Below are 27,549 nucleotides of genomic sequence, written 5' to 3' on the forward strand. Positions count from 1 at the left end.
CCCTGCTTCACTGGTATCTAACAATCACTCACAGTGGAACTTCTCCCTCAAGAGAAGCAATACTTTACTGTCTCTTTTCCCTCTGTAGTTGCCCTTAATGTTTGCAAGAACTTGGGCCCTGTACTTGCCTGTGAAATTTGACAGAGAACGGCCTTCAGATTCAAAAGCTTGAGTGATGAGTGACCAAGAGGCACAAGCCTCGTCTCCCTAGGAAATCAGGCCACACAAAAACCCCAAACTGAGGCCACTTACCTCTTTTTTAACAACTTCAGGAGGAAATGCCTGCTTGGAGATCACCCAAAGTGCCCGAGTGCGAGTGTTTTTGTCTGAAGTTCTGACAGCAACGCTGTTCACCGTTGAAAGCAAGTCGTGTACTTCAGTTGCTGAAAGCAGAATGCACACCACTCAAGATTCTGTTTATGATAAAACTAGGAGACAGTTTTACCTAAAAACACCAAAGCTAAGGATTAAATTCACAGCTCTTCAAAGCTTTTTGTACTTCAAATGCATTTAGCAGCACTTTGGTCAGTGTCACTGCTGTAACCACATAAAGGAACTCACTGGAGGCTCTACAAGAGGCTTTTTATGGGAGAGGGGGGTAAAGCTGTAACTGAGATAACAGTAAGCTTATCACACAAAAAGGAATAGGGCTAATGTAGGGCTTGCATGCAAAGAGGAAGACAGATGGGGAAATCATGTATTCCTGTACAATTCTAAACTAATGAAGTCTGATTTCTTAGATGTTTGAGCTCTGGGGGTAAGTGACCTCACAACCAAAGAAACTCACACACAGCCCTCCAAGAGCACATATGCTTTTTGCTCTCTCTCTCCCTCAATATCCACTGTTTGCAGGAATTACTACTGAAGCCTGACACTCTTAACAAAATGGACAGTAATTTATCAACTGGAGTTATGGGCAAAAGGAAAAGCACCATATAGACCTTATTACAGATGCCTCATCCCCATGGGAAATCAGGCAAAACTTTGACTAGGACAGCAGGACATGCTGAAGGACTGAGTAGAAGTGCTCGAAAAACCAATTCCAGTATACAGAATGGCAGAGTCATATAAAAAAGGGCTCTCTGCACATCACACGTATGATTTGGCTCAGTCTTGCCCAAGGTTAAGTTCTCACTAATAAAGGCCATTCCAGAGTGTTTTAACACGAGTTTGTAACACTTCTCAGGAGAAACTGACAGCACACCATTTCTTCTTCCCATTGGAAGAGTCATTACAGACTCCAGCACCACCAAGGTAACACACAACAGCCAAAGCACAACACATCCCCTCGTGTGCCAACAAAAGGCAAGCTTAGAGCTTAACCACCTTCTCCCAGCACAACACCTCACACACACATGGATGGAGCTGGCACAGAACAGTGGATGCACCTCACCCTGCAACGTGTAACATGGACATTAGCTGCCCTCTATGACCAAAATCCAGTGGTTTTACCTTTGTGCATGGCCTCAAGTTCTCAACAGCAAATCCTTTTTTTAAAGGGATTCAGCACTTTGGATTACTTGACAGGTTTAAATGTTTACCAGCACTACATTTGAGGTGGGACTAGATGACCTTTAAAGGTCTCTTCCAAAGCAAACCATGTTATGATTTAATGTAACAACCAGGAATTACCAGATAAAGGCTGGAAAACACTGAAAAGCACTACTGTGCATACTCAAATGTTACAAACAAAAAAGCACTCTTTGCTGTTTTCCCCCTTGGACATCTTTTTTGATTGACTAATCACAGTACCTAACTGCTACCAAAGCATTTCATGAAACTAGGAGGTAGTGAAACATTATTAGGATAACAGCATCGGAAAAAACAACAAAAGACACTTTTTGGTACGTGATGGAGCAAACTGCTTACACCAGAGACAAAACCACTGCATCACTTAGCTTTGTCAAAATTAAAGCATATGCTAACAAAGACACAAAGAAAGAATTGTGAGGTATATATACATACACACATCTCACCAGCACACAGGCTGAAGTTTGTTGGCTTACCAGGTAACTCAGATGTAATATTTGAGTTAAAGACACAGAATCCTAGTGCCTGCAATGCTGCATTGCTCAGCTCTGAGTTCGGACTAGAAACGTGTGCCTGGGAAAAAAAAACCCAAACAAACCAGCTTCAGTTTACAGGAGTAGCTGTGAAGTATTAACATCAAGACTTTTTTCTCAATGAGAGCTGTCAAAAGCAAACACTTGATGAAAAGTGCATCCATGCAGGAAACCCTTCCCCATTACACACACTCCAAATCAATAAAACAATGTCAGGTTCTGAAGAAACGTTTGCCCTCTGTGATTTAGGCACCCTCACTGAGGTAAGATCTAAGCATCTAGAGTTCTTCTTCACTTTTCATGTGCTATCACTTGATTCTCCAATTGGTTTTAAACATCTAAATCTTTAAATGGCTAAGAACAATGTTTAATCTTCAGGAAAACGTGATATTTACTGCATATTCCCTACAGCGTCTCCACAGCCAGACAGAACACACTATCTTTTCAGCCTGGAAGGTCAAATTTGACCCTACAGCATTGCCTGCACTCATCCAAGACCTTGCCTTTCATTTTTTTCTGGAGTAATATCTAGTAATATGGAAGACACATTTTTCCAGCAAACCCTACAATGTCACTAACTCCAAGTCTTATTAAGTAAACTCAGATCCAAGCCTTATGATGCCAGCTGACCTCCACCCTCTAAACACATCCTCATTCACTGAAGCGTAGAAAGTGGAACATACATACCTTAAACACTTTGCAAAGCTGAGGGAACTGTCTTCTGACTTCTGCAGTGAATTCTTTGCCTTCCTCACCAGTCAGGCGACTTGAAGGAGCAGAAGGGAAAACAAGCAATATCCCCACGTTAAACACGCTGTAACTGACGTGACTTTCCATTCCCAACACACAACTGGCTGCTGCAGAACCAGTTATTTCCTCAGAAAGGCTAAACCACAGGACTGAAGGAGTGAAGGAACAAAACTGCCAGTCATCATATAATTTGTATGACAGAGCAGTAAGATTGTGTCACGAAGTACCTTGGAAAAAGTCCCAGTATATTGGAAAAAGTGAAGTGACTTATGGCCCACGAAACAAAATACATCAAGGGCTTACATTTTTGGTCAATTCCTACAGAAACCAGCTGAAATGACAGCTGAAAATTGGGTGAGTTTGTTTCCCACTGAAATAGACAAGCCTAAAAAGTACATTCCTCAGAAGCAGCCCTGGAATGCAGGCTCCTCACTCTAGGAGAAGGCTGGTTTGACAATTGGCAGTGATGACTCTGCACATATCTGAAGAAGATCCACACACAGAAGCTGTACTTATCAAACATTAACAGTTTTGGGCAGCAAAACCCGACCATGTAAAGTGTGGTCACCCAGAAGACTGAGAGAACTGTTGTTACTTAATATTATGTTTAAGATGGGACGTTTTGGGGGGTTTTGGCAGTTACTAGAAACCTGTAAAATCATACAGTGCGATCAGTACTGCTGGTGTCTCAGCAGTTACAGCTTTCAAACTTACTACCAAACTTAAAAGACAGGAACTCAAGGGTGATACTGATGGAAAGAGATTGTGCCTCTGCAGATGCCAACAAATTCAATAGATCTGGCTAACAGCAGAACTCTGCGGTTAACAAGTGCCTTCCAGAAAGAAATGCGATGAAAAAGATGACAGGATCGTGCCATAAACCTGCAAAAAGTGCCCCTGGCAGAGGAGGAGAAAGTCCTTTGGTGCTGAGGTGAGGGAACCCAGGCCCAGGCTGCTCAGGGAGGGTGTGGAGGCTCCTTCTCCGGAGGTTTCCAAACTCACCTGGACACGTTCCTGTGTCCCCTGAGCCAGGGGAACCTGCTTGAGCAGGGGCTGGGGGAGCTCTGCAGGGCTCTTCCCACCCCATCATTCTGTGACTCCATGAGAAGCACACCAACCCTTGCCTTACCAAGCACAAGACCGAAACGCAACTTATTCTGCACTTGGAAAAAAGTTGGTACTGTTTACCATCATTCCTTCAGGCAGCTTCCACACACAGGAGAGGCTCTGTGACGAGCAGACACCATGGAGGCGTCCGTCCGTCCGTCCATCCATCCGCCCGCCGGCTCGCCTCTCCCGCCTTGCTCCCCGGCGCAGCCCTCGTGTTCCCCGCGACCTCCAGCCAACAGCCCCGCAGCCCTCCCCGATTCCCCGCGGGGCAGGAGAGGGGCTGGCCCGCGGCTGGCTCTGCTCTCCCCTGCCCCCGGCCGGGGCGCACACGCGGGCCGAGCCGAGCCGAGCCGAGCCTGCAAACCGCCCACCCGCCCAGCCCTCCGCGCGGCCCGGGAGCCGCACAGGCCGAGGCGACCGTCGCCTCCTCGGCGGCTCGAGCGTGCCCGCTGCCCTCATGGCCCCGCGCTCACCTGACGAGCGTGAGGTGCGCGTCCGTGAGCTCCCCCGGCGGGGCGGCTGCGTCCGACAGCGTCTCCATGAGGGGCTGCAGGCTGCTGGCGGGCGCGGCCATGGCGCCGCGAGCCGGGTGTCGTGCTGGGCGGGCGGGGAGCGCGGGGGAGCGCGGGCAGCCCGGTACCGCTCGCCCCGAGCCCGCTGCCGCTCGCCCCACGCCGGCTCCCGCGCTAAGATGGCGGCGCGCGCGGGGCTGGCGGCGCGCGAGCCCGGGCCGCTCCGGCCCGGCCAATGGGAGAGCGAGGAAGGCGGGGCCGCCGGGCCGAGCCCGAGCGCATCGAACGACGCCGCGCGAGTGCTCGGAGCGCCGAGCCCGTGGATCGGTTTCCCGCGCTTTTCGGGTAGCGCCCCGCCCCTCAGCCGGCGGGGGGCAGCGGCGGGTGCGCGGGGGCGGCTCCTGCCCTCAGCGGCCCCTCAGCGCTCCCCGCACCGCACAGAGCCAGGCACCCCCTGCAGGGGTTTCAGAGCCCGGGTGGGTGTTCATCACAGATGAAACCATTCTGTGGTTCTAAGCTGAATCATAAGCCTGAGATCCCTTCAGACCCCAGTCCTTGGGTCTGGGCTGTGCAGCCCCGCAGACAGTCCCAGATGGGGCTTTCGGTGGCTGAAGTACAGCAGAAAAGTGCCTGGGGACTTGACTCACAGAACATTAATGGCTGGAAGGGACCTGGAAAGCTCACTCAGTGCAGCCCCCTGCCAGAGCAGCACCACCTAGAGCAGGGCACACAGGGACTCACCCAGCTGGGTTGGAATGTCTCCATGGAAGGAGCCTCCACAGCCCATCTGGGCAGCCCCTGCCAGTGCTCCCTCACCTCAGCAGGGAAGAAGCTTTTCCCTCTATTTCTTTGGAACCTCTTCTGTTGCAGCTTGTCCCTGTTGCCCTTTGTCCTATCACTGGCCATCACTGAGGACAGCCTGGCTTCAGCCTCCTCACACCCACCCTTAGCTCAGCACCAAGCCCTGGTCAACATCCACCACCTTCCATCTGCTTTGGCCCTCAGTTGTGCACAGCTCATCTCACCCAGAGGGGACTGAGTGATGGAGGTGTCAACTGCAGCAGGGTGTTTCTGGGTGTAACATAAAACAACAGCAGTGGCAGCAAATCTGAGGCCAGAGAAGCCCTGTTTCTCATGGATGCAGATAGGCCAAAGCAGTAATGTTAATGGCAGGGCCTCATGGTGGCATTGTGCTTAGCAGCACTGCATGCTCCAGAAAGAAACTCATCCCTAAACAGTGTCTGGCTCCATGGGAGTTTCCAGACAGGCAGATATTTCCTGTCCACTCCTTGGTTCTGATCCATATCAGTTCAAGACCTACTGCTTCTCAACTGAAGAAACGACAACAGCAACCCCAAACCAACAAAAATAGTTTTAGGTCATAAAATGTTAACAGTTCTCTTCATGTATTTTCCTTCTTACAGAATCCCACAGAATCCCACAGAATGCTGGGGGTGGGAAGGGCCCTGCAGAGCTGCTCCAGCCCCAGCCCCTGCTACAGCAGGTTCCCCTGGCTCAGGGGGCACAGGAACGTGTCCAGGTGGGTTTGGAAACCTCCCAAGAAGGAGCCTCCACACCCTCCCTGGGCAGCCTGGGCCAGGGCTCCCTCACCTCAACATCAAAGGAGTTTCTACCCCTGTACCAGTGGAACTTCTTGTGCTCCAGCTAATGTCCATCACCCCTTGTCCTGTCACTGGGCACTACAGAAAAAAGTGTCACCTCATCCTCTTCACAAACACCTTTTAAATACTTGTAAGTATTAATGAGCTCCCCCCTCAGTCTCTTCCAGATCAAACAGCCCCAGTTCCCACAGCCTTTCCTCATCAGGAAGATGCTCCAGTCCCCTGATCATCTTGGTGGCCCCGTGCTGGCCTCTCTTCAGCAGTTCCCTGTCCCTCTTGAGCTACGAAGCCCAGAACTGGACACAAGACTCCAAACACTTTCACTGGTCTTAGAGTACTAGAAGAACATTTTAAACCAGGCTTATTCAGCACACCAGGTGACAGGATTAAAAAGCATCAGATTTTCAAGGAAGCTTGATCCCATTTAATCTAGTGACCCTGACTTTGTTTCCTGGTGCTCACGTGGAACATGAATAAAGGCTTGGAATGGGCAGGGAGAAAAGCTGCAGTGCTAGCTGCACCATTGCTCTCCAGTACAGCCAGGAAGCAGGGTTATATTCCCAGCAAAACGGTGCCGGTAAAAGCTGAAAGATGAAATCAATTTAAAGAACCAAGAATTAGAATAAATAGAGGAAAGTTGGGTCTGATTGACTTAAGATCCTCCTCCTCTTGTGCAAAACCCTTCCTGAGGAATTCACAACACAATTCACAGAAAGGTTCTCAGTGGGCATTAAACTTGAGCAGATTTGGGGCCAAAAGAAACTCATAAGAATCTTGTAAGGCTTCTTTACAGCTTTAAATCAGGAGGAAAGAAAGGGAATCAAGAAAAGTTGATAAGAAATAAAGTAATAATTGACTGGAAGCTCAGGGTGTGATTAAAACAGAGGTAGCTTTAATGCTGCTTCAGACTGAGGAGTTTAAACTGATACGGACAAGTGTTTATGTTCATCGGTTCCAAATGGTACAGTCCTCTTAAAACCCGTGTAAACAACGTGAAGCACCTTGACAGTACCTGCTTAAGGCACTTGCTGGTACTCAGCAATTTCTTCTGATGCTTCATCTGGATGAAGAAACCCTGACAAAACTCACTGAGCAGTTTCTGATGCATCTCGCAGCAGAGTCACGACGGAGATGTTCTTGATTCTGGGGCGTTCATGCTGCTTCCCAATCTTCCCGCTTTGGGCAGTTGCCACAAGATGAGGTTATGTATCAATAAGCTTACTCCAAAAGGCCTTTTGGGTTCAGGGCAATGAGAATAGAAACAGAGCAACAATCTAAAAAATAAATAGGTGGAAGTCAAGGAGAATGAGGAGGGAAAGGCACGTGGAATGTAACAGCCATGGAAACGGCCCCACGGTGTGTTCCAACGGCGCAAGAAGTGAGGAGAAGGAGCAGCTTATCTAGAAAAATCACTTCAAAACCTTTGGTAACAATGAATTCTTCAGGTTTTTACAGTACTTGTCACCTAAAAATAGTCTTATTCCTGTAAATAAGGTTTATAATTTATTCCCTAGTGTGCTTTATTAACACAACTTCTATAAAAGCAGGAAACAAAGAAAGAGACGAAGGAAATACCTGAAGAAACAGATATCTGAATTGGGTTCGAAAAGGTGTTTCTTTATGAGTGTATCTCATTGCTCTGCTCACATAATACCAAACTTTCCAGACAAGAAGTTTGGTTTGCCTTGGGATGTCGTGTTCTTTCCATCACTTGGCTTTGAAGGCAAGTCCATGGTAGTGTATCTGATCTGAAAACCGCCAGCGGTCACTGAGGCATCTGTCAAAAACTTCAAGGTCATAACGTTGCCTGGGCAAAGAAAAAGAAAGACAAGGGTTACAGTTTTGGCTGGCATTAAAAAACCAAAAAGCAGTGTTTCAGAGTTATTTTTCAAGTGCCCTTTCTTGCTTCCTTCTGAGATCCTTAAAGGATGCCCCCAGTCTGTCTATGTGTGAGCCGTGGCCTGGGAGGAGTCTAGTTGCACTAGCCCCATGGACAAGCAGGCAGATTGTCATGTTGTCTTTTGTTTGCAGAGCCCAGAGGTTGATGTTGTTTTGCTGGACCCTGCAAAGCACTTCCAGTTCTTTACAATGCTGCTTTGCTCACTCTGCCCGTGAAATGCCACGCTGCACCCGTGAGATTCTCATGGATCTGTAGGTGACACAGGGGTGAGGTTGCTGCATCACACCCCTGACTCCTCTCTGCTCACCTCCCACCAGGACTGTGTGAAGTGGGAGATGAAGGAGGGCATGACTTCCTCTCCTCTTCCTGACGCTGACATCTGTGGAGCTTCTGCACACACTGTCCCAGGGAACGTGGCTACTTCTTTGCATGGGTTGTCTACGTAACATCTGTGCTGCAGCGACTTTGTGATGCTTAAGCACAGGGAGGTAAAAGTGGCTTTGATTGACATGTCATCAGAGCTTGACTTGTTGTTTCAACACTCACACGGAATAAATGTGTGTTATTTGCAAGTGTGCTCACAATCATTGCTCTTGAAACGGGGAAAAACTGGTGCAAGCAGATCGTGCCCATTGGCAGGGGTCGGTTGCTGATCACAGACCTGCTGTGTGAAAGCTCCTTGGTGTGCGGAGGTGTACTACCTCAGTAAGGCCAGCAGGATGCACCCTGGTTATCTCCTATCCAGCCTCTCTTTCTTGCACGTTTATTTGGAAGCAGTGTCAGTGCTGAAAGAGCGTGCTGGCAGTTTTGAGTAGCAGTTTATGACACAGAATCACAGAATCATAGGTAGGGGTTGGAAGGACCTGTAGAGATCATCTAGTCCGACCCCCCTGCAGAAGCAGCTCCCACCTGCTGGCCCTGAAGCAGAGATTGTAACTTTCAACATGTTTACCATTTATTATCAGAAAGTAGCAACAAAAGGTGATTTGGGCTGATTATTTTTTACCATAAAGAGTGTAAATGTATTACCTGTGCTAATGATATCATCTGGTAGTTCATCTCCACAAAACCTGGGAAAAAACATCAATGGTCATGACTCAATGACACAGCAAAGCTGCCATCCATAGCCCTCCTACATGGGCACCTGCACAGAACAGGCTGCACTCTCCTTTGGGGCTGAATTGGTTCTAGGCATTCAGTGTATGTAATTCTCCCCTGTGTGTTAAAGCCTTTGCCTGAAGAACTTTTGCCATTATCTTAGTAGTGTTTAGCAGAGGGGAAAATGCAGGAAGGAAACATTTTTCAGTACATGCAGGAAGTAAATGATGCAAAACAAGAAAAAGTGCAACTTAGCAAGGACTTAGACAACGGCCCAAAGAGAGGAAAGGATGAGGATGGTCAAGAAAAACGTTTAAAGCTATCTGTAAAGGCAAACTAAATAGACTATATCCTTGCTTTGCTCCATGTGATTTGCAGAGAGGATGCTGAAAGTGGCAGGACTTGGGAGGTGGTTTGTATCACTACTTCTGGTTTATCTTTTGTTCTGGAAAACTGAGGTACTGCAGGCCAAAACATAAAGTAAGAATCAAGCAAGGGGGGAAACTAAATCTGGTAAGAGGGATTATATATAACAGCTCTTCTGTTCTAATTAGAAAGTATTTTACTGCTGTAGTAAATAGAAGTTTAAATGAACTACCTTTTTGCTAACAGGTTAAACAACATCCCACCTCCATCCTACAACATCCCACCTCCCTCCTTCAACACCCCGCCTCCCTCCTTTCAGTTAAAACAAATGCAAAACCCTGTTAGAGGCTGCTAGAAGGTCTTCCTGTAGAATAATAGAGAATTAAGACAAGCAGGCAACTGCAAAGCCTTGCAGCTTTCCATCATGTAGTTTAACAGAGCAGGAAAGGGCAGGGCACAGTTCTCTTAAACTCTTTACAGGTCTGTGTTAAAGACAGTGAAGTAAACTGCTAGGTACTATTGCTACAATGAGCTTATCTGAGGTGCTAACTGGGTGAGGTACTGCAGTGTCCTTCTGGGGAACAAATGATTTAGTTTAATCATGTGATTATTTGCATATCAAAGCTGGAACTGCTTTACCTGCCCACGAAGCCACTGATGTCATCATAGCTATCGTAGATCTCCAAGAAGTCGGCCATACAAGCAACGTCCTCTTCAACATCAAACTCTAGGAACTGTAGATGAATCCGTTGGCCATACTTGACTCTGATATGCCAGTAGCAAATCTGATCATTTTCATACTCATTTGGGTACCCTGGGGACTTAAAGATGTGTTTGGAATCTGTGAAGACTCCACCACATTCTTTTCCTGAGAGAAAAAAGGAAGAGGTTTGAGTATTCATTCAGGATATGGCTGAGCAGGATGGCACTTAACACATATTTAAGCACACAGCATTCACAAGCCATGCCAGTCACTCCCAGCTTTTGGGAGCAGATATTTTAGAGATAAGAGGCATCCTTCAAAATTCACTGAATTCAGAGGAGAAGCTTTCCTTGGCTTCAGTGGGCTTTGGGCCAGACCTAAGTGTTTCATGTAAAAGGCATTGGGGGTTTCTGGCTGTGTCACACTGTAAGCTTTGCAGCTGTACTTGCATGTACAGGGTGCAATGTACAGCACCCTGGCATTCAGCTTCATCCTCTTCAAAAACCTCTTGAAAGTGTGTCTTCTGCAAGAAAACTTTTAAAGGCCCGTGATCACTTCCATTGTGCTGTATTCCTGTTACTGCTGCAGCTCTCCACTCCCTTCAGAATGTCTCCTCTGGGACAAAAGCCCTGCTCATTCCCCTTTATTCAGTAGCCATTTGAACTTTAGCAACCCCCTGTCTGGGGGACTGACCAATCTGGGGACGTCACACTGCCTGATTTGGGGATTTGTCACAGTTGCCCAAGTTCAGACCTGGGGGAGAGGGAGGTGCTTTCTAAGGGTGACTCAGATCTCATGAGTTGGGAGCCTAAAGCTGGACAGTGGGATTAACCCTCTTAGTCTGTATGTTGTCCACAGATCCTATACTTTCCGGCTCCACTGCTAGGTTGGATGTGCATTGCAAACCCACAAACAGCTCCACAAAGTTCCTCTCAACACCTCAAGCATCCTCAGGCTACTTGTCTCCCACCTGCAAACAGCTAACGCTGCCAGGCTTTGTAGCAGACCTAAGCACTGAGTGCTGGCAGTTCTGGTTTCCTTTCATCCTCCAACCAAACTGCATTTGAAAAGCAGTTACCTCAGCCCAGAGGAGCAGGCTGAGCAGGGAGAAAGTGGAGCTGACAGTTTACATGCAGTAATAACGAATGCAGTAGTCTCTCTGCAGTTTTCTTTGTCTGCTGAACATCTGTGACTGTCCCCCACCCCACAGAGCTATTTGATTAACAACTGCCCAGCTATGGTAAACAAGCCCAGGCCCTGTGAGCACAAACAGAATGTGCACAGCTGTACAGACGTCAGGGACAGCTCCAGCTCATGGCTCTGCCAGGCGGGGTAGTGCGCTTGGAGCAGCCAAGGAGACAGACAGTGCACCAAGTTAAGCTTTGCTTTTCTTCTTGGTGCCTGCTTTTTTCTGTCTTCCCTACTCTGTGAAGTGATATCAAGCTGAATTGAAACAGTGGCTGTGACAGAATTACAGTCATGGCCAGGGGAGTGAGCGGGATACAGGAGATGTGCTGGATCTGGGGAAGTCCTGAGTTTGAGCCACCTCACCTGCCCCTTCAGAGAAGCCCTCTCCTCCACCTAGTTACACACACTCACACATGAACACAAAGGTGCTGCTGAGAGCTGGAGATGACAGGTGCTTCAGCCCCAGGCATGCCATGCATTTTCAAAAGCTGTTCTTTCTCAGGCACAGGAAAGAAGGAATAAGGGTTAACACTAAACGTAGCCTGTTAACAGGCAAAAGAGCCCATGTTACAAGCCTCAGAGTAACGATTTGTATGAACTTGTGGGCTAAATGTAAACACTCACACCAAACAGACATTCTCACATCACACTGGAAACCTTACTTCCCTTTTGAACCAACAACAGCGTGTTGCTATGTTTTTAAGCTTTGCTTAGGGTCAGTTATACCATTGTACCGGACACACTGCAAGCCAGAGCAGGTGACAGCAGAGGGGGCTTGGTGCAAGCCTCCAAAGCAGTTTGTGTCCATACACCCGCCTTGCCAGAGAGCAGGGTGGTGGTGTTGAAGGCAGCTGGTGCAGTGCAGGCCTGACCTCAGCCCCACAGGGTGCTGGGCTGGTGGGAGACGCACCGTTGGGGTTGTAGCAGTAGGCGTCCCATCTCTCACTCCTGTTGAGGCGAATCCCGTAATCAACGATACCAGTTTTGCCAAAGCCACAGTTGGCTCCAGCTTTCACTATGGGGTAACCAACTCTGCCCTTTGCCATCCAGCCAGCAGCACACACATGGAAACCTGCAAAGGGGAGCAAATGAGACATGGATGTGACCAATCAATCCCAGGCAAGGAACTCTGCTTTTTATTCAACTGAGTAAAGTCAATTACTTGGGTGTAATTGGCCTAATAGAAATGGAACTGCAGGGAAGAAATGTACTCTGAGAGGGGAAATGGTAAGCACAGACTATACAAGTGCATTCTGTTTTCTACAATATGATTGTTGGTTCTCCATCTGAGAACAAAAATCCCATGCAGATGGGGTCTACAGTTTCCCACGTAGTGAGCTTGAAGTGCTGTGCCAGCATTTGTAACCAAATTCTGTGCTGGATGAGTTCAATAAGTGTGTTCTTTGTCTCCCTTTTGAAGTCATACAGACTTAACTCAGTCAAATCTCAGGGGTTCACAGCATTAAGATCTGAGAGTGAATAAAACACACACAAAAGACAGCTAAGAAAACAAAGTGTTTACTTTAAACACTTTCCATTTAAATACCTGCAACGCCTCAACCTTCTTTTTCTTTTTGCTAAACAAAAAAGACCCTGTTGATGCATTTTGTGGCTGAGAAAAACAATGCCCAAAGAATGCAATGCTGTTCACTGTTTGGTAGGGACTGAGGCAGTGTTTCCACCGAGAGGAAGTGGAACATATTTGTGGCATCCTAGGACTATGAACTACTCAGAAGAGACAAAAGTACCCTTTTCACATGTGTGCTGGTGCTGAGAGCCAGCTTCTGACTCAGCTAGCCTGCAGATTTCTAGAGTGGAGGATCTTTTCCATTGTTTTCCCAATGCTCTGAACAAATTAATAATGCCTCATTAGGAATCAAATAGAAATTCAGTAGAGCCCTCACTCAGCTTGCTTCTCACTCCCAGAACACCACTCACTCACTCACTCACTCACTCACTGTCAGAGCAAATGTAGGTGGAATCAACATGAAAACATTTGGAGGGATGATAGAAAAGCAGCAGTGCATGTATCCTGGAGAACAGTGGAGAAACAGCCTCCTCGGTGTCCCCCAGCTGCTGTAGCTGAGGAGGCACACGGGTGCAGACCTTAGCCCTGACAGCGCTGTGGGTAGCACAGCCCTGCTCTGCCACTGAGCAGGGAAAACTACACACAACTTGGGTGCAAACACAGGGAGTTTACAAGTCTCTCAGTCCCAGCATTCATGAAAATATCAGACTGGCAACATGAAAGAGTGGTGTGAGGAGCAAACCTATTTTTCTGGCCGCCTCCAGCTGCTGGTACGTGGCTAGGTGTCCTCCCTCGTATTCACACACCGCTTTTGCTTCTGCGTACGTGAGCTGGTACTTGCCAGAGCGAGACTCCCTGTGATACACTCCTGCTGCTCGTTCTGTGGGACCAAAGCAAGAAATGATTTCAGTGTTGGACTGTGGCTGGCCCTCCTACCAGGGTACCCTCACCACATCCAGCGGCCTCCTCAAGGGCTGCACTTTGTGCTGCTGTCAGAATCACAGCATCACAGAATGCTGGGGGTGGGAAGGACCCTGCAGAGCTGCTGCACTCCCAGCCCCTGCTACAGCAGGTTCCACTCACTCAGGAGACAGAGGAATGTGTCCAGGTGGGGTTGGAAACCTCCCGAGAAGGAGCCTCCACACCCTCCCTGGGCAGCCTGGGCCAGGGCTCCCTCACCTCAGCACCAAAGGACTTGCTCCTCTTGTGTCAGTGGAGTTTATGTTTAAGTCAGATGAGAAGAGAACCCAAATGTTCAGCTAGTAGCTGTCCCACTTGCAAAGTGTCGGGAAAATACGTCCCTCCGAACCCAAAGGCATGCTTTTGCAACCCAAAGGTATGTTTTTGTTTGGGAGAAGTTTCAAACAACAGAGCTAGTCAGGGCTTGGTGAGTTTTTCAACAACAGAAAATCAACAAATGCAAGGAAGGAGTCCCCCGGGGCTGCTCAGAAGGCAGTAGTTATGGGAACGGTCGGCTGGTGTCAGCATCGCTGGTGCTGTGGTTCCTCTCTGACTCAGGGGGAGCTCCTGGATCGCTATCACAGCGTCCTTTTGGATGTGACTTTAAGTGCCTTTGTAAGATGAATCAGAGCTTTGTTTTAAATCTCCAGAGAAGTTATATCAGAGCTACTTGGATAGAGGAGAGGCAGAAATTAAAGGGAATAGAAATGTGAAGCAAAAATATCTGAGCTTGTGTCACAAAGGGCAGGACCAGAACAACTGCTGGCTGACATTTTTTGCTGCACAGAAAACACACTCTCTTCCTTATTTTTCTCTTTGCTGTTGCAACTACAATATAAAGCAGCTTTCCAGGGAAACCTAGAAACTGTCAGTGCTGCTACAAGTTTTATCATCTTTTCATGTTGCACTTGTCTGGTGCCATATGTATGGAAATGTGTCTCAGAACCAATCTGCAGAGCTAATCCCAGCAGCGTTCTTGTTTTTATGTCTTTCTTATATTTAGCATAACGGGGTGGGTGGGGGGAAGTGGCTGCCTGTAGCTATCACTGGTCAACAGGACTGTTGCATCCTTGATGGAAAACAGGGAGCATTTTTTACAGTAGTTATTCATACCAGGGGAAAAAAGGAATGTCTTTTCTAGGGACATAGTTAGAGGCAGTAGTTTTGGCTAGGCTAGGCTATTTTTTTAAACAGCCTGCTCACCACTGAATTGTGGTTAGCAATGGTGAGATCCTTTATTAGATCCACAACAGCGTTTGCCAATGTAGTTTTTGGACCCACACTTGCTGGCTTCATGCCCAGTGAAGAAAATTCTATCGCTGACAATGGTCCCAGAAGTCTGAGAGCTGCTTTCTGTAACGTGACTGGGAATGTCGCTGGCACGGGCACGGGACAGTCTATATCCCCTGGAAAAATCTCTCCAGAGAAGCCAGTTCTGTTGCAAAGAAGAGTCATAACAACTAACAGCTGTGGAATAATGGTATGCTGGGCTTAACAAAGTAACCCCATGCTATTTTAATCCAGAATTTATTCATAGGAAGCAGTGTTTTGTCATGCACTCTGTAGCCTGCCATGGCTAACCTGGCAAATCCACTCACCGCTTCTTTGCAGTGCGGTTGTGCTGCGTTCAGCAGGGAGGAACTGAAAACCTGGGTCCTGCAGGAAACAGCACACCATTTAGCCTCACTGCACACCCAGGCCACAGCCTGGAACTGCTGTCATTGACCACTGCAGCTCACAGGGCACTCAACTGAAAGGTGAGTCGGAAAGCACAGACTACTCCCGGGGGTGAGCGGAGCTGTTCCATCTACGCGGAGTCCACGAGAAAGAGGCTGCTGAATTCTGAAGGCTTGTCACCTTTGCAAAGGTGACCAGGCACAGCCAAATTGAGAGCCTCCTTAAAGCTTATTGCCTGTGATGTTTGCTGGGAAAAGCCCCTCCTTGCTCTGGCAGCCACCTTTGCAAGACCCACCCTGCTCCTTCCCTGGGTCTGCTGCCGCTGCACCTCCAGGGATGTGGATGCATCACTCTTGGAGCTCACTATAAAAACGTACCATTTTCAGTTTGGCTCCAGCCTTTTCCACTCAGCAACATTGTTCTCAAATCTTATGTTCCAAAAGGTATCTGCCTCCTCTTACTGGTGCTGAAACATCACTGTGGACAGGCATCACGCTTGTCAGAGTACTGCTGGAAAGATGCTGCTGCCCTTCACAGCTTGTGCAAGGGCAGCTCTGCCACCCTCCAGCAGCACCATCTCAGTGGGGGGTGGGATCCTGCTGAGAGCAATCACCAACCTGTACCTCCCTCACTCCTTTGGGACACCACAAAAGTAGCCTTTGTAAGGAGAGACCCGGTGCATGTACTCCACGGGGCTGTGAGGTGTGATGCTGGCTCAGTGGAGCTCAGTTTAAGGATACAGTATTCCCTAACACAATTGCCTAATTGATTGATCCAGTGGGGGTTTTTTTACCCTCCCTCTTAATTACAAGAGGGTCTGTGCAGAAAGATAAACCACAAAACCAGATCTAGGACAAAGCATTGTACTTATTAGCTGTGCGTATACATTTGCATACTTATGCCTCTGTATATACAGATACCTATGTACACATCTTCACAGTCATACACCAACACACATCCACGTGCAGAAGTTCCTGTTAGTCTCTATGGAGGTCACATCCTGGCCTTGTAGATGAGCCTGCACGAGATTTTGGATTGCCTTGCAAGCAGAAGCACGTGCTCAAAGCTGAAAATGCCTCCTGCTCATCTGCCATGGGGCTGGCACTACAGGGCACGACGTGTCCCAGCCTCAGCTGGGCATCTTCCCTGATGGGGGGGTTCTGTTTGAAGGCTGCTCTCCTTATCTCACCTGCCTGAAATCACCTCTTCCTGGACAGTGCTGAGAACTTGCAGCCAAGTTTCTTCTTTCTTTGCCTGAAAACACGCATAGTGGGTCTTTTGTCTCAGAGATTTCTCCACCTCCTTTCCTTCTTTGGTTCTTACTCCAAAGGTCAGGGGTATGTGGCTGATGGGACTTGTTTCTTCCAACTCACTTTTCATAGAATCTCTGCTTGAAGTGCAAAGACAGCAGGATCCTGCATGGACAGTGACCCTCTACTCACCCACAGCAGCAGGAGACAGCTGAATGTAGCCAATCTCTTCTGCATAAACACGACAGGCATGAAATCCAGCCTAATAAAGTGCCCTCAATACTCATGATACAAATACAAAATGCTAATTGAAAAGAAATATTCCACTTTTAAACAGAGGGTGGCCACACAGAGTTACTGGCAGGGGTGTCATACTCAGAGGACTGCAGCAAATGGGGTAGGGATGGCTCTTAAACCAGGGGGGGAAATTCTGAGCACAAATTCTGAGCAGCAGCAGTGCTGAGAAACCTGAACTGGGTATTTGGGCAGGATTGCTCCAATCCTCTCATCAGTTTACAATAAACCTCTGGTTACAATGTGCTTGTGTCAAAACTGAGCAACAACAACATTCCATTCACACAAGAAAGACATTAACAGGAAGGTGACAGCCAGCTGCAGCAGAACGGCATCCTCACGGAGGAAACAAAAGCGGGTTTGTAGCAAGAACTAAAGGTTAGAGACATGAGCATTTCCAGGCTGCCAGTAATTCAAGATGTAATATCTGTGCTAAGGATTTGCTGAGGAAGAAAGGTAAAATGGAAAACTGCCTTCAGTTCCAGTTTGGTCTTGACAGTGCTTTATCAGAAGGAGATAAGCAAAGCTCAGCTGTCACTGCACATGGCTAGATTTCATTCAAGGGAGGGGGTCTTGCTGCAACGCTCGTGCAGAGCCAGTCTGAGGTTGCAGTTACTTGTTTTACTGTACTGCACTGGTAATTCAATGAAGGGCATTTTGAGCTTTGTTTCGGCAGTTTGATTGCTGTAGCTGGTGGTGCATTTCTAAAGGAGCTTCTAAGGGAGAGGAAAGCAGAGTGGATGTTTCAGAGCCGGACACTGTGCTTCCAGATCTGGAACAACCGTGTTTGTGTATGTAGAGGAAATCATCAGTTTTCAGCCCATGGTTTGTTTTTATTTTCTCTCATGGCAAATGCTAAAGGTGTAGCAAAATGTACTTTAATTCTGCATTCTTATCAACAGGCTGTTTCTTCACTTTAAAGAGTGAGAAAATGCTTTCTTCAAATGGACCTCAAGTCAGAAGTGATCACTGAGAATACCCGTCACAACCTGCAACAAACTCAGCTTCCCTGCCCCTACTATCAGGGCTTAACAAAGCCTCACCCCTACTTATCCTCTGTGTCTTCTTACTCTTGTTTCAGCCAAGAAGACAAATTCTGCTTGTTTCTCACACAAACCTCTTCTCTGCCATCCTTTGTTCTGAATAGCAGCCGCTCGAGGTGGTGCGTGAAGCACCAAGCTGTCCCCCACCTGAGCACCTTCAGCAACTATGGGACACAGCAGGCATGTTCCCAGTTTAGAAGGAAAGAGGAGTCATTAAAAATGTGCAGTCAAATGGAAAACTATATAGATCACTTCTCCTGCTCATTTATGTCCCTGTTAGTTCACGTGGTCCTCTGAGAAGGGACCGGAGCCACGTGGTTGCTGCACCGGCTAATAGAGCGTGGCCTCAATCCCTCACCAAACCTTGGAGCACCACAGGAAAGTGTCTCAGCTACAGGCATTCCTTACAATCCTTAAAGAAATACATGACATTCCAGAGAGGACAGAGGTGTTGGTAAGCAGTTGTCTGTAAAACAAAGCACTGGGTGTGTGTTTTTGCTTCAGCATCCTTTACCTGATCACATTTTACTGATGTATTGGATAAAGGTCTAGAAAGAACCCTGAGAGCTGTTTAAACCCACATGAGGTACAAGAAACTATTCCCACAGCATTTTCTATAAATGAAATCTTGTCTCCACTGCTTAATGATGTGAACAAACCAAGAGCCAAAGCCTACACGTTTCTGTGCTTTCCTAGAAACCCGGGAATTCTGGTCGCTACGATTTCCAGATCGTTTAGTTTCACACGCAGGACCCCAGGCATCTGAGGTATGTTCATGCAGAAAGCAACTCATTCCTTTGGCAAATGTTTCTATTCATACTCATTTTTCCTTCATTAGAAGCAACTGTTGTTTAACAGTGCTTTCACTTTACCTCGTGCTGTAGGGAAAACACATTCAGCCTAAATATTCCATAGCTACTGCAGAGAAAAGGTGAAAGTAGTAAGCTCATAAGGACAAAACTTACAGTCACCACTCAGATAAATGATCAGTTTCAACTCAGGGTTTGGCTAATATTAATGCATGGCTCAATTTCATATGAGGAGGTGCTCATCCTTCTCCTGTCAGACAACCACGGTGACTTTTGCAGCAAAGCATGGGTGATTAAATTCCCTCTTACCTAACCAAATGGAGTTATGCAGCACTCCGTCCTTGAATCCCCACGCTTCAGCCTCGTCCCACAGCAGGGCAGCAAAGAGAACGAGCGCAATCATCTCCTTCCGAGCTATCAGGCTGTAAATATTCCCTGTTAAAACACTCAGGATAACCTCTGCTAGCAGCTGGCTGGATCCTATTGGAACATCTGGTAGCCAGATCTTAAATAGCGCTTTCAGCTGTGAGGTCAGCAAGCCTGCTCCAATTGTGCTTGCTGTAGTATTATTACACAATGAAATGCGATGTCTGCAGTCGTCCATGTGACTCACTTTTGGCTCTCTTGAGCCCCAGCGTGTCCAAGAAACCATCCTATCCCTCACTACTGCAGCACACATGAACGCTTTTCAAGCCAAAGTCTGCTCATTCTTCAGCGCTCACTGTCTTCAGATTCCACAAACAACAAACCCAATATCCAGTCTATCTGCTGAGAGTGTTTCCAGTCACACCACTCAGGACTGAAGAGAACTGCACATACTACCTCTCACTGCCATTCAAGCATTCTGTTCTTTCAGTGTGTTTGGATTTCATTTCACAGTGACCTAATCAATGAAAGAACGTAAGGAGAGTATTTTGCACGGGCTGTTTGCATGCACTTCCCTTACACAGCATCTGCAACTGCAAGTCAAGCTCCCCTATCAGCATAAAAGTGCAAGTGGCAGAAACAGATGCTCTTTGTTCTGCAAGTGGGAAAGAAAGCTAAGATCTTGCCCTCCCGACCACAGTTTAAAATCTGATTCATAGCGTGACAGCTGTCTGCTTGTCTTCCCTTCTGGCTGGAAGTGAATCTTGCAGCTGCTCCTTGTGGGTGAGTGGAAGAGCAGAAAGGGGGAAAGATGAGAGCATGGAAAATGGTCTGGTGTTGCACACCCCGGAGCTGCCATCGGCAGGCTCCGCTCTCCCGTTCTGATAACATTGGTAACTTCTGAGTCAGGAGCTACAGAAGAAGGATGTGCTCATGGCCATGGACAGGATCAAATGAAAGTAAATGAAAAGGAAAGGGTGGAGAACTCTGTGCCTACTCAAAAATATTTTCCATAGATGAGTGTTGTACCAATGAGGATGATGCTCTTCATCATTCCAGTCTTAAACTGATGATTGCCCATCTACACTGGATGTATGCTGCTGTCTACAGCGCAGGCAGGTGCTGAAAGGCAGGAATGGAAACAGTGACAGTATTTACAGCTTTGGTGTTCTAAGCTTCATACATTACTATAGGCAATATAGGCTATATTTCAACTATATAGCTTTAAGAACAATACTGAGAACCATGTATTTAACTGGAAAGGCATGCAGTGAAAGGCCTTTCAATGGGAGGGGCTTTTGTGCAAGAAACTATAACCTCAGTCAGATAAATTACTTGGTGGAAAGGGTAGGAGAAAGGAGCACGAGGAATGAGACAGGGAAGCAATTAAAGCTAAGGTTTTCTGATGAGAAAAAAGCTAAAACAGCTGATGTGAAAGGGAGGAATATGACTACTCTGACTGAATTTACATTGTGGGAAATGTGAGAATGGGAGAAGAGCTATTTAACCTAAAAGAAAAAGCCCAACAGCATCATCCCATTCCATGCTATCCCATCCCATCCCATCCCATCCCATCCCATCCCATCCCATCCCATCCCGAGTTACGTTTAGGCTGAAAAGCAGAAGACAATTTCAAACTGTAAGTCAAGAGAAGTTTGAGAGCAGCCAGACAAACACCTGTTTTGAGCTGATGTTTCAGGAGGAGCTTGGACTTGATGTTCTTTGAGAGAAGGCCACTTCCAGTGCTATCTTATTTTTATCTGATGTGAAATAGTTTTTACCTTAAACTATTTTTTCCCCATGACCTGAGCTGCAAGGTACAAGTTGAAGGATTGTCCCACACTCCACGACCTCCATGGAGACCTATGAACCATCAGATCCCAACTATAAGCCACACGGCAGAAACGATTACACCTGAATTACTCTTGGCAGACACTTGTGTAGCCTGTTCTTATGAGCCTGCAGTGCTGGCAGTTCCACAGCCTCCTGGTCCTCAACTCTTCCAAACATTTTAAATACCTTCCTTAACCAAAACATCTTGTACTGACTAAAATGTGAATTAACTCTAATGCTGCAACTTTCACCTATTCATTTGAGGTCTTTTTGCTTCAGCAGGCTAAAATAACAGATTCTCTCCTGTCTCTTTGTAGCAGGAAAGTTGTTTTACAACTGTTACTGTATCTTGCTTCAAATCTCTTCTTAAAAATAAACATCTGTCCTGTAGATCATATTTTCTAGACCCTTGGATCACTCTTGCTCCTCTTCCCTTTACTCTTTCCAGGTGGTTTGCATCCTTCTTGAAGCGTCACGCCAAAACTAGACGTGGTACTCCAACCAAAGACTCTGCAGTGTTGGACAGAGCAGAATTGCATCACGTATTTCCCAGATGACATCTCACTTTATACAAACCCCTGGTTTGACTTTTGTTGTTAGTGAGATTTCCTTTCAAAACAGCAAGTTGGGTTTCTTAGAATACCCATGACATAAAGGTGCTTTGAGTAAGAAATGCATCCAAAACGAATGAAACCAATGGCATCTGGAAAAGCTCCCTGAATATACTTACTTGCTTTTCCAATCTGTCCTTGCTTCTATGCTTGCTGGGGGCTGAAAAGTGTTACAGAAACGGTGTGTTGTGGGAAAGAGCTGATGAAGCTCTTGCATTTATGTTTTGGATCAGTGAGAAACTCACTTCCCAACTAATCTATGAAGTGGGCTCTCTGAGTTGTCACACGTTGGTTGTACTTCAAGGAAAGATGGAAGGCAATTCTGACCAAACTTGTCACATTTTTCTGTTCCCTGCATGCTTTGGATGATGCAATTTTAGAGGAATTTTATAACATGAGAACTTAATTTGTCAATGATTTTACTATTTCTCCTCACAGTGCTAAGTTAATCTTCTAGAGAGCGTTTTGTCTTTGTCCTGCAGCCCGACACTCGTTGGAATCAATGAAATCAACGCCCATTTTTTATCAGCAGCAGCAATGAGATGAGAATAAACCATTCTGTGTAATGGTGCTTTAGTTTAAAAGCAAAAGCAAACAGAAAAAGCTTCATGTGAAGTTAGAGCAGAGCAGAAACGTTTGGGACTATTAAGAGCAGATGTTAAGAGAGTGTAACGGATTCACTTATAAAAACCCTGAGTGTTTGCCAAGCTAAAATATGTGTCAGTTGAAGCCCTTTAGTGACAGTGATCCTGCATAAAATAGTTGAACCTATCAAGACTTAAAATACAACACAGATATGAAAATCTACAAGTGTCTGATGGATGTTCTGGTGTGTTTAGAGTTTAAACCTGCGTAACTGTATTCAAAAGACCAGCAAATGTTGTAAACACAGCTTGTAGAGTACGATACTGAGAATGGGTAATGTGCTAAGGGGGTGCCAAGGCAAACAGGCCTCAAAGATTGCCAAGACACTCCTAAAAGAGACAAAAAAGAACTTGCAGCTTCAGCCACTGCAAAGCAAACTGCAACCATTTTGGGGAGCACATGTGAAAAGCTTAATAGAGGTCGGGTGTGCAGAACTGAGTTCCTTCAGCCCACAGTTAGGAGACTTGAGTTTTGTTCACTGAGTACCAGGTATCAAACAGCCAATGTGGTAACAAACACGACCCAGGCTTTGTTCTTGGAGTTCTCAGAAGAACGTGTTTCTCCTTCTCTTGGATACAAGGAGTGTTTGGTTTTCCAGCCAAAGCAGAGCAGCTTTAAAGGGAAATGCTAAGAGAGAGTTACCCCAAAACATCTACAGGCTGCTGACTGGCACATGTCCTTTGTGCCTGAGCAATGTAGGTTCAGATTCCCCCAAGCAGATGAAGTTTCAGAAGCTGTTAGCAAAGGGTTACAGCACATTATCCTTGTTGTTGGATCCAATCAGCTAAACATCTGCAGTATGCTGAGCACCAGGATGTGCTCACACAACAACATTTGAAGGATGTATAGCAATAACACATAGGAGACCTAACAATCAGAGGTTTAAAGGTGATGTGCTTCTTTTCAGTAAGCACATCCATAAAAACACTAGTGGCTGGCAAACTTCTATGAAACATCTAGTATTTGCACTTTTAAAAGGCCTCATTGTATATCAGAGTCAAATCACTGGTGATTGTTTGACTGCACAGAGACCATTTTTGGAAGAAAGACTTTGTGTTCAAGCAGTTTTGGGAAACAAACTTTCCTGTAAGCTTATGTGCTTCCAAAAAAGGGTAATTCTAAGAAATCCTCCCATGTGTGAAATAAGTATTTATGCCTACAAAGGACAGTCAAAAAGCTGCAGTGAATAATTACTTCTACAGACAGGAAAAAATGCTTTTCCCCTCTGACGGTTTACGTATCTCCGCTAATTATGTGACTACTCAGTTTTGTGGCACTTTGAGAATGATTCCTGTCCTGCCAGCAGTTCAAACACACCAAGTGGACAGAATGAACTAATAACTCAATGAAAGAGCCCAGTAAAAATTCATATTACTCACATTACAGTGAGATATTGCACAAGTGGCTGCAAAATTGACAGAGGATTGCCTGCAAAATTAACACTTCTCTTCACTATACCTTCACCATTTCAGCTGGTTTTCCTTTATAATTAAATTAACTAAGCATGTCATTGTTTCACTGGCATACAACATAGCACAGGTATTCACACTGACTCTCATCATCTAACTTAGGTGTGTGAATGAAGAGTCTTGGCAATAAGTGAGCCTGCAGTGGGCAATCAGAACATATAAATGTTGACTATCTGACTGCTGGTTTTGACCTGTTATACTTTAAATCTCACTCATCTGCCCGTCTCATAACATCTAGAGATTGTAAAACTCCTTTTCCTACCTAAGGATGTACATAGGCATGTGAATTTGCCCAAGTAAAATACTCCCATGTGTGTGAAAATCTTGCCAACTGCCCAAATGCTATGGAAAAATTGGCCTTATAAGCTGCCATCAAAATGCCTCCTGCTCTGTGTTCCTAACTCTCTGTTTCTGATTGATATTCCTGCTAGGTAGATTAAAAAAGGAATTTATGAGGCCCAGGGTGGAACTGAAGTGGATAGCCCAGCATTGCATCACTCCTCCCTGAGCTCAGCCCTTTGGAAAGCCTGGAGGCCACTGAACACTCCACGTGTGTTACCCAGTGGCTACAGAAACACAGCTGGAAAAACCACACAGAGTCTGGGGCAGGCAAGGGGAAAAGCCCCTAAATCACATGGGGCTACTGGTTCAGGCTTGCTTTTCCACTATTTCCTTCAGACTCCTCGAGCTTTATGCCTTCTTGCTGCCCTGGGTTGCAGCATCACTGTGCTGCCAGCAGCAGCTCCTTTGACAGCAAACAGGCTGAGACCTGCTTTCCTCTTCAGCAGTACCCATGGCAAGGTGTCCATCCACACTGGGAATCCCAAAGGGACAGAAGACACCTCCTTAGCATTGCAGACCAACGCCCTAGATCTAGAGGAGGATGTTTATGGTTTAGGAGAAACCTCTCCCTGTGCAGTGTCCTAGGCTGGCTTCCCAGGAAGCCTGTCACCAGCCTCTCCAGGCACTAGTGCTCCCTTCAGACCCACTCTGGAGTCAAACCTCATGTGGACAGCTTCAGCCTCCTGCACTTCTCTGCTTTCAAAAGCCATCAGCCATCACTTACTTCTCCTCTGGATTTCTCCATTTCTGACAATCTCACGCCTCGTTTTGTGTGGTATGTCAGATTTTGTAACTGAATACAGGGACCTTGCACAGATACACCCCCTGGCAAACCAAACCTTGCCTCACCATCCCTGACACTGGCATGGCAGTGTCTGTCTGTAGTCTCACAGTCGCCTTGTTAGCCCAAGGGCAGTACCTCCAGTCCCACAGCAGCTGACCATACACATTAATCTGCTTTGCAGCATTATGCTGAATTCCTTTCTGAAACCCAAGTAGATGGATATGGTGATAACATACTCGGTGGATTAGTCTCAGCAGTCGTTGCTTAAGATGTCCCTTTATGTCTGCAACACTCATTTCCTACCCCACTGCACATTCATTTTCTCTCCTCCCTCCTGCTGTCTGCTTCGGCTTCTGAGGAAATCAATATTCAGCCTTTTCTTAATGCCACGGTGACTCAGTATTTTAACAGCTTTGTGATGGTTTTATTTGATTTCATTGAGTATGATGTATTAGATATGTCACCCATTTCCTAACCTTCTGTGGAGAATTAGGCTGTGGACTTGCTTCTATGTGTGGGCATAGTTCACATCCTGTGAGCTCCAGAGAAACAAGCCGGTGTCTCCCATCGCTGCCTTACACACACACACCGTGGTTACAGCACCCACATGCCAGGCTCTGTGTCATAATCCTGGAAATGGCCAGTTGCACAAGTTGACTGGAAATGCTTTTAAAATGGTATGGATTATTCCTGCTGTGCTTGGAGTGGTTTTTTTACCAGCAACATCTTCATCAGAGGAACGACCTGCTGGCAGTCTAGACCCAGCTTTTGCAGTCTGTCACACAATACTGCCAAGGAAATAATTTGCTGTGGGAAACATCACACTTTCCTCTTCTAATCATAGAATCAGTGAACTGTTTCAACTGGAAGAGTCCTTCAAGCTCATGGGGTGCAGCCTTTGTCCCAGCCCCATCACCCACCAGCCCATTGCCCTCAGTGCAACACCCACCCGGCTCTGAAACCCCTCCAGGGACGTTGACTCCAGCAGCTCCCTGGGCAGCCCCTTCCAATGCCTGACAGCCCTGGCAGCAAAGAAATTCCCCCTCAGATGCAGCCTGAACCTCCCCTGGTGCAGCTCGAGGCTGTTTCCTCTTGTTCTATTGCTTGTCACCAGGGAGAACAGACCAACCCCACCTTGCTACAACAATCACACTGTTTCACATCTATTTCCTGCATCTCCCACCTTTATTTCCATTGTCTCCTTCCCAATTCATTTTGATACACATTTGTTTTTATGGAGTTGACATTCTCCTTGCTTTACCTCTTTTTTAAGGTATATTTTCTTTGTCATCTTTCTTGTTATGAAAGAAGATGGCCTATCCTGGCCCACATAATGTCTCTTCATTCAGTCAGTTTTACATGGTGGTGATCTCAACCTCCTCCCCTTCATGTGTTTGTGAAGGTGCCCTTTTGCTTTGCTCACATACTTGCCAGATTGTGACTGATTCCATTTTATTTTTATAGTATTATTTGTCCTTGTTTTTCATGCCCTGGCTGTGCTTCTCTTACTCTGCCAGCTCTCAATTTTGAGCCATCTAGCATGCCATTAGAATACTTCACTCCTAAGTAGTCATTCAAACAGGCGAAGCAACCCCCTTCAGGAGAGATTAATTCAAACCCACAACTGCATCTATGAACTGCAGTCCTTTTAAACCAACACCATATACAATGTGTCAAAAATGGATACAAACAACCAAGCTAATTGCTGTTACACTTCCTTAGTCATTCTGAAGCTTCAGCAGCACTAAAGGCTGCGTTCCCCTGCTATTTACAGCATAATTGATTAATATTCATTTGATATTTATCTTGCTGAGAAAGAACCAACAGTAAATGTTACTGAGAACCACCCCAGGCACTGCAGAAAAAAACATCAAAACAGGAATATAAATGGAAAATCAGAATTTCTTGCCACCTGAAGATGGTGCAAAGGCATAACAAAGGAATTCTTGCAGACCTAAGGAAGAAAGAAGTCTGGAAGATTTCTTTTCTCAGTGCAGAGTCTTTAAATGGTACCTCAGCAGGTGCCTGACTGCCCTGGGAATTTCTGCATTTAAAGGTGAATATACATGAGGATGTGGTTTTAGAAAACATCCAACTATCACAAACCAAGTGTAGCTGATACAAGGGGCAAAAACCTGACCTGCACCTGGGCCAAAAGCAAGATGAATCTTCAGTCTGTAATTCAGGGTCTTTAAGGACAACACATTCAGCCTGCAGGAAAAGAAAACCAAAAGCTGTCCACATAGCATTGCCACAATGGATTACTCTGATGGAAACTAGGCAAAGTTTTGCTTGCCTCTTTGTTACTCAAGCCTTCCTCAGGCTTTTCACACATGTGCTTCCATACAGGTGGAACATGTGTGGGTTTTAACACTCAGCCCTTTGCTGAACAGCTCCAGGGATCTTACAGGAATTCCAGCCCAACTTTAGCAGGGTGTTTTAAAAGCCACCAAGTGTGAGCAGAAGGACTGCTGGCTGTCATTGCAGAAACTGTGTGCTCCATCCTTGCTGAATATTAACAGCTGTGTCAAGGGGAAAAAAAACCCCTCTCAATATGCCAAATTTATTTCAAGTGTGGTGAAGTTGTGGATGAGAATGAATCGCCCTTCCCCAAAAGGCAGACTGG

At 46.4% G+C, this 27,549-nt stretch overlaps 2 protein-coding genes across 4 annotated transcripts in view; both read right to left on the reverse strand.

The window, feature by feature from the left end:
- Positions 1-4,518, reverse strand: part of RIF1 (replication timing regulatory factor 1) — a 38,845-nt gene extending 34,327 nt beyond the window's left edge. For all 3 annotated transcript variants that reach the window (XM_062004814.1, XM_062004813.1, XM_062004812.1), the window contains exons 1-4: positions 4,397-4,518; positions 2,751-2,829; positions 2,007-2,103; positions 253-383 (exon numbers count right to left, since the gene is read on the reverse strand). In XM_062004814.1, the coding sequence (XP_061860798.1) occupies positions 253-383; positions 2,007-2,103; positions 2,751-2,829; positions 4,397-4,497 (408 nt within the window). In that variant the 5' untranslated portion in view covers positions 4,498-4,518. The remainder of the gene's footprint in view (positions 1-252; positions 384-2,006; positions 2,104-2,750; positions 2,830-4,396) is intronic.
- Positions 4,519-7,700: 3,182 nt separating this feature from the next.
- TNFAIP6 (TNF alpha induced protein 6) lies at positions 7,701-19,316 on the reverse strand. The gene is made up of 6 exons (XM_010207981.2): positions 19,183-19,316; positions 13,583-13,720; positions 12,223-12,384; positions 10,061-10,289; positions 8,987-9,027; positions 7,701-7,864 (listed from the first exon to the last, which is right to left on the reverse strand). The coding sequence occupies exons 1-6, from the start codon at positions 19,274-19,276 to the stop codon at positions 7,701-7,703; spliced, it is 828 nt and encodes a 275-aa protein (XP_010206283.1). The 5' UTR covers positions 19,277-19,316.
- Positions 19,317-27,549: the final 8,233 nt, after the last annotated feature.

The sequence above is a fragment of the Colius striatus genome, chromosome 11, assembly GCF_028858725.1.
Source record: "Colius striatus isolate bColStr4 chromosome 11, bColStr4.1.hap1, whole genome shotgun sequence".
Taxonomy (NCBI): domain Eukaryota; kingdom Metazoa; phylum Chordata; class Aves; order Coliiformes; family Coliidae; genus Colius; species Colius striatus.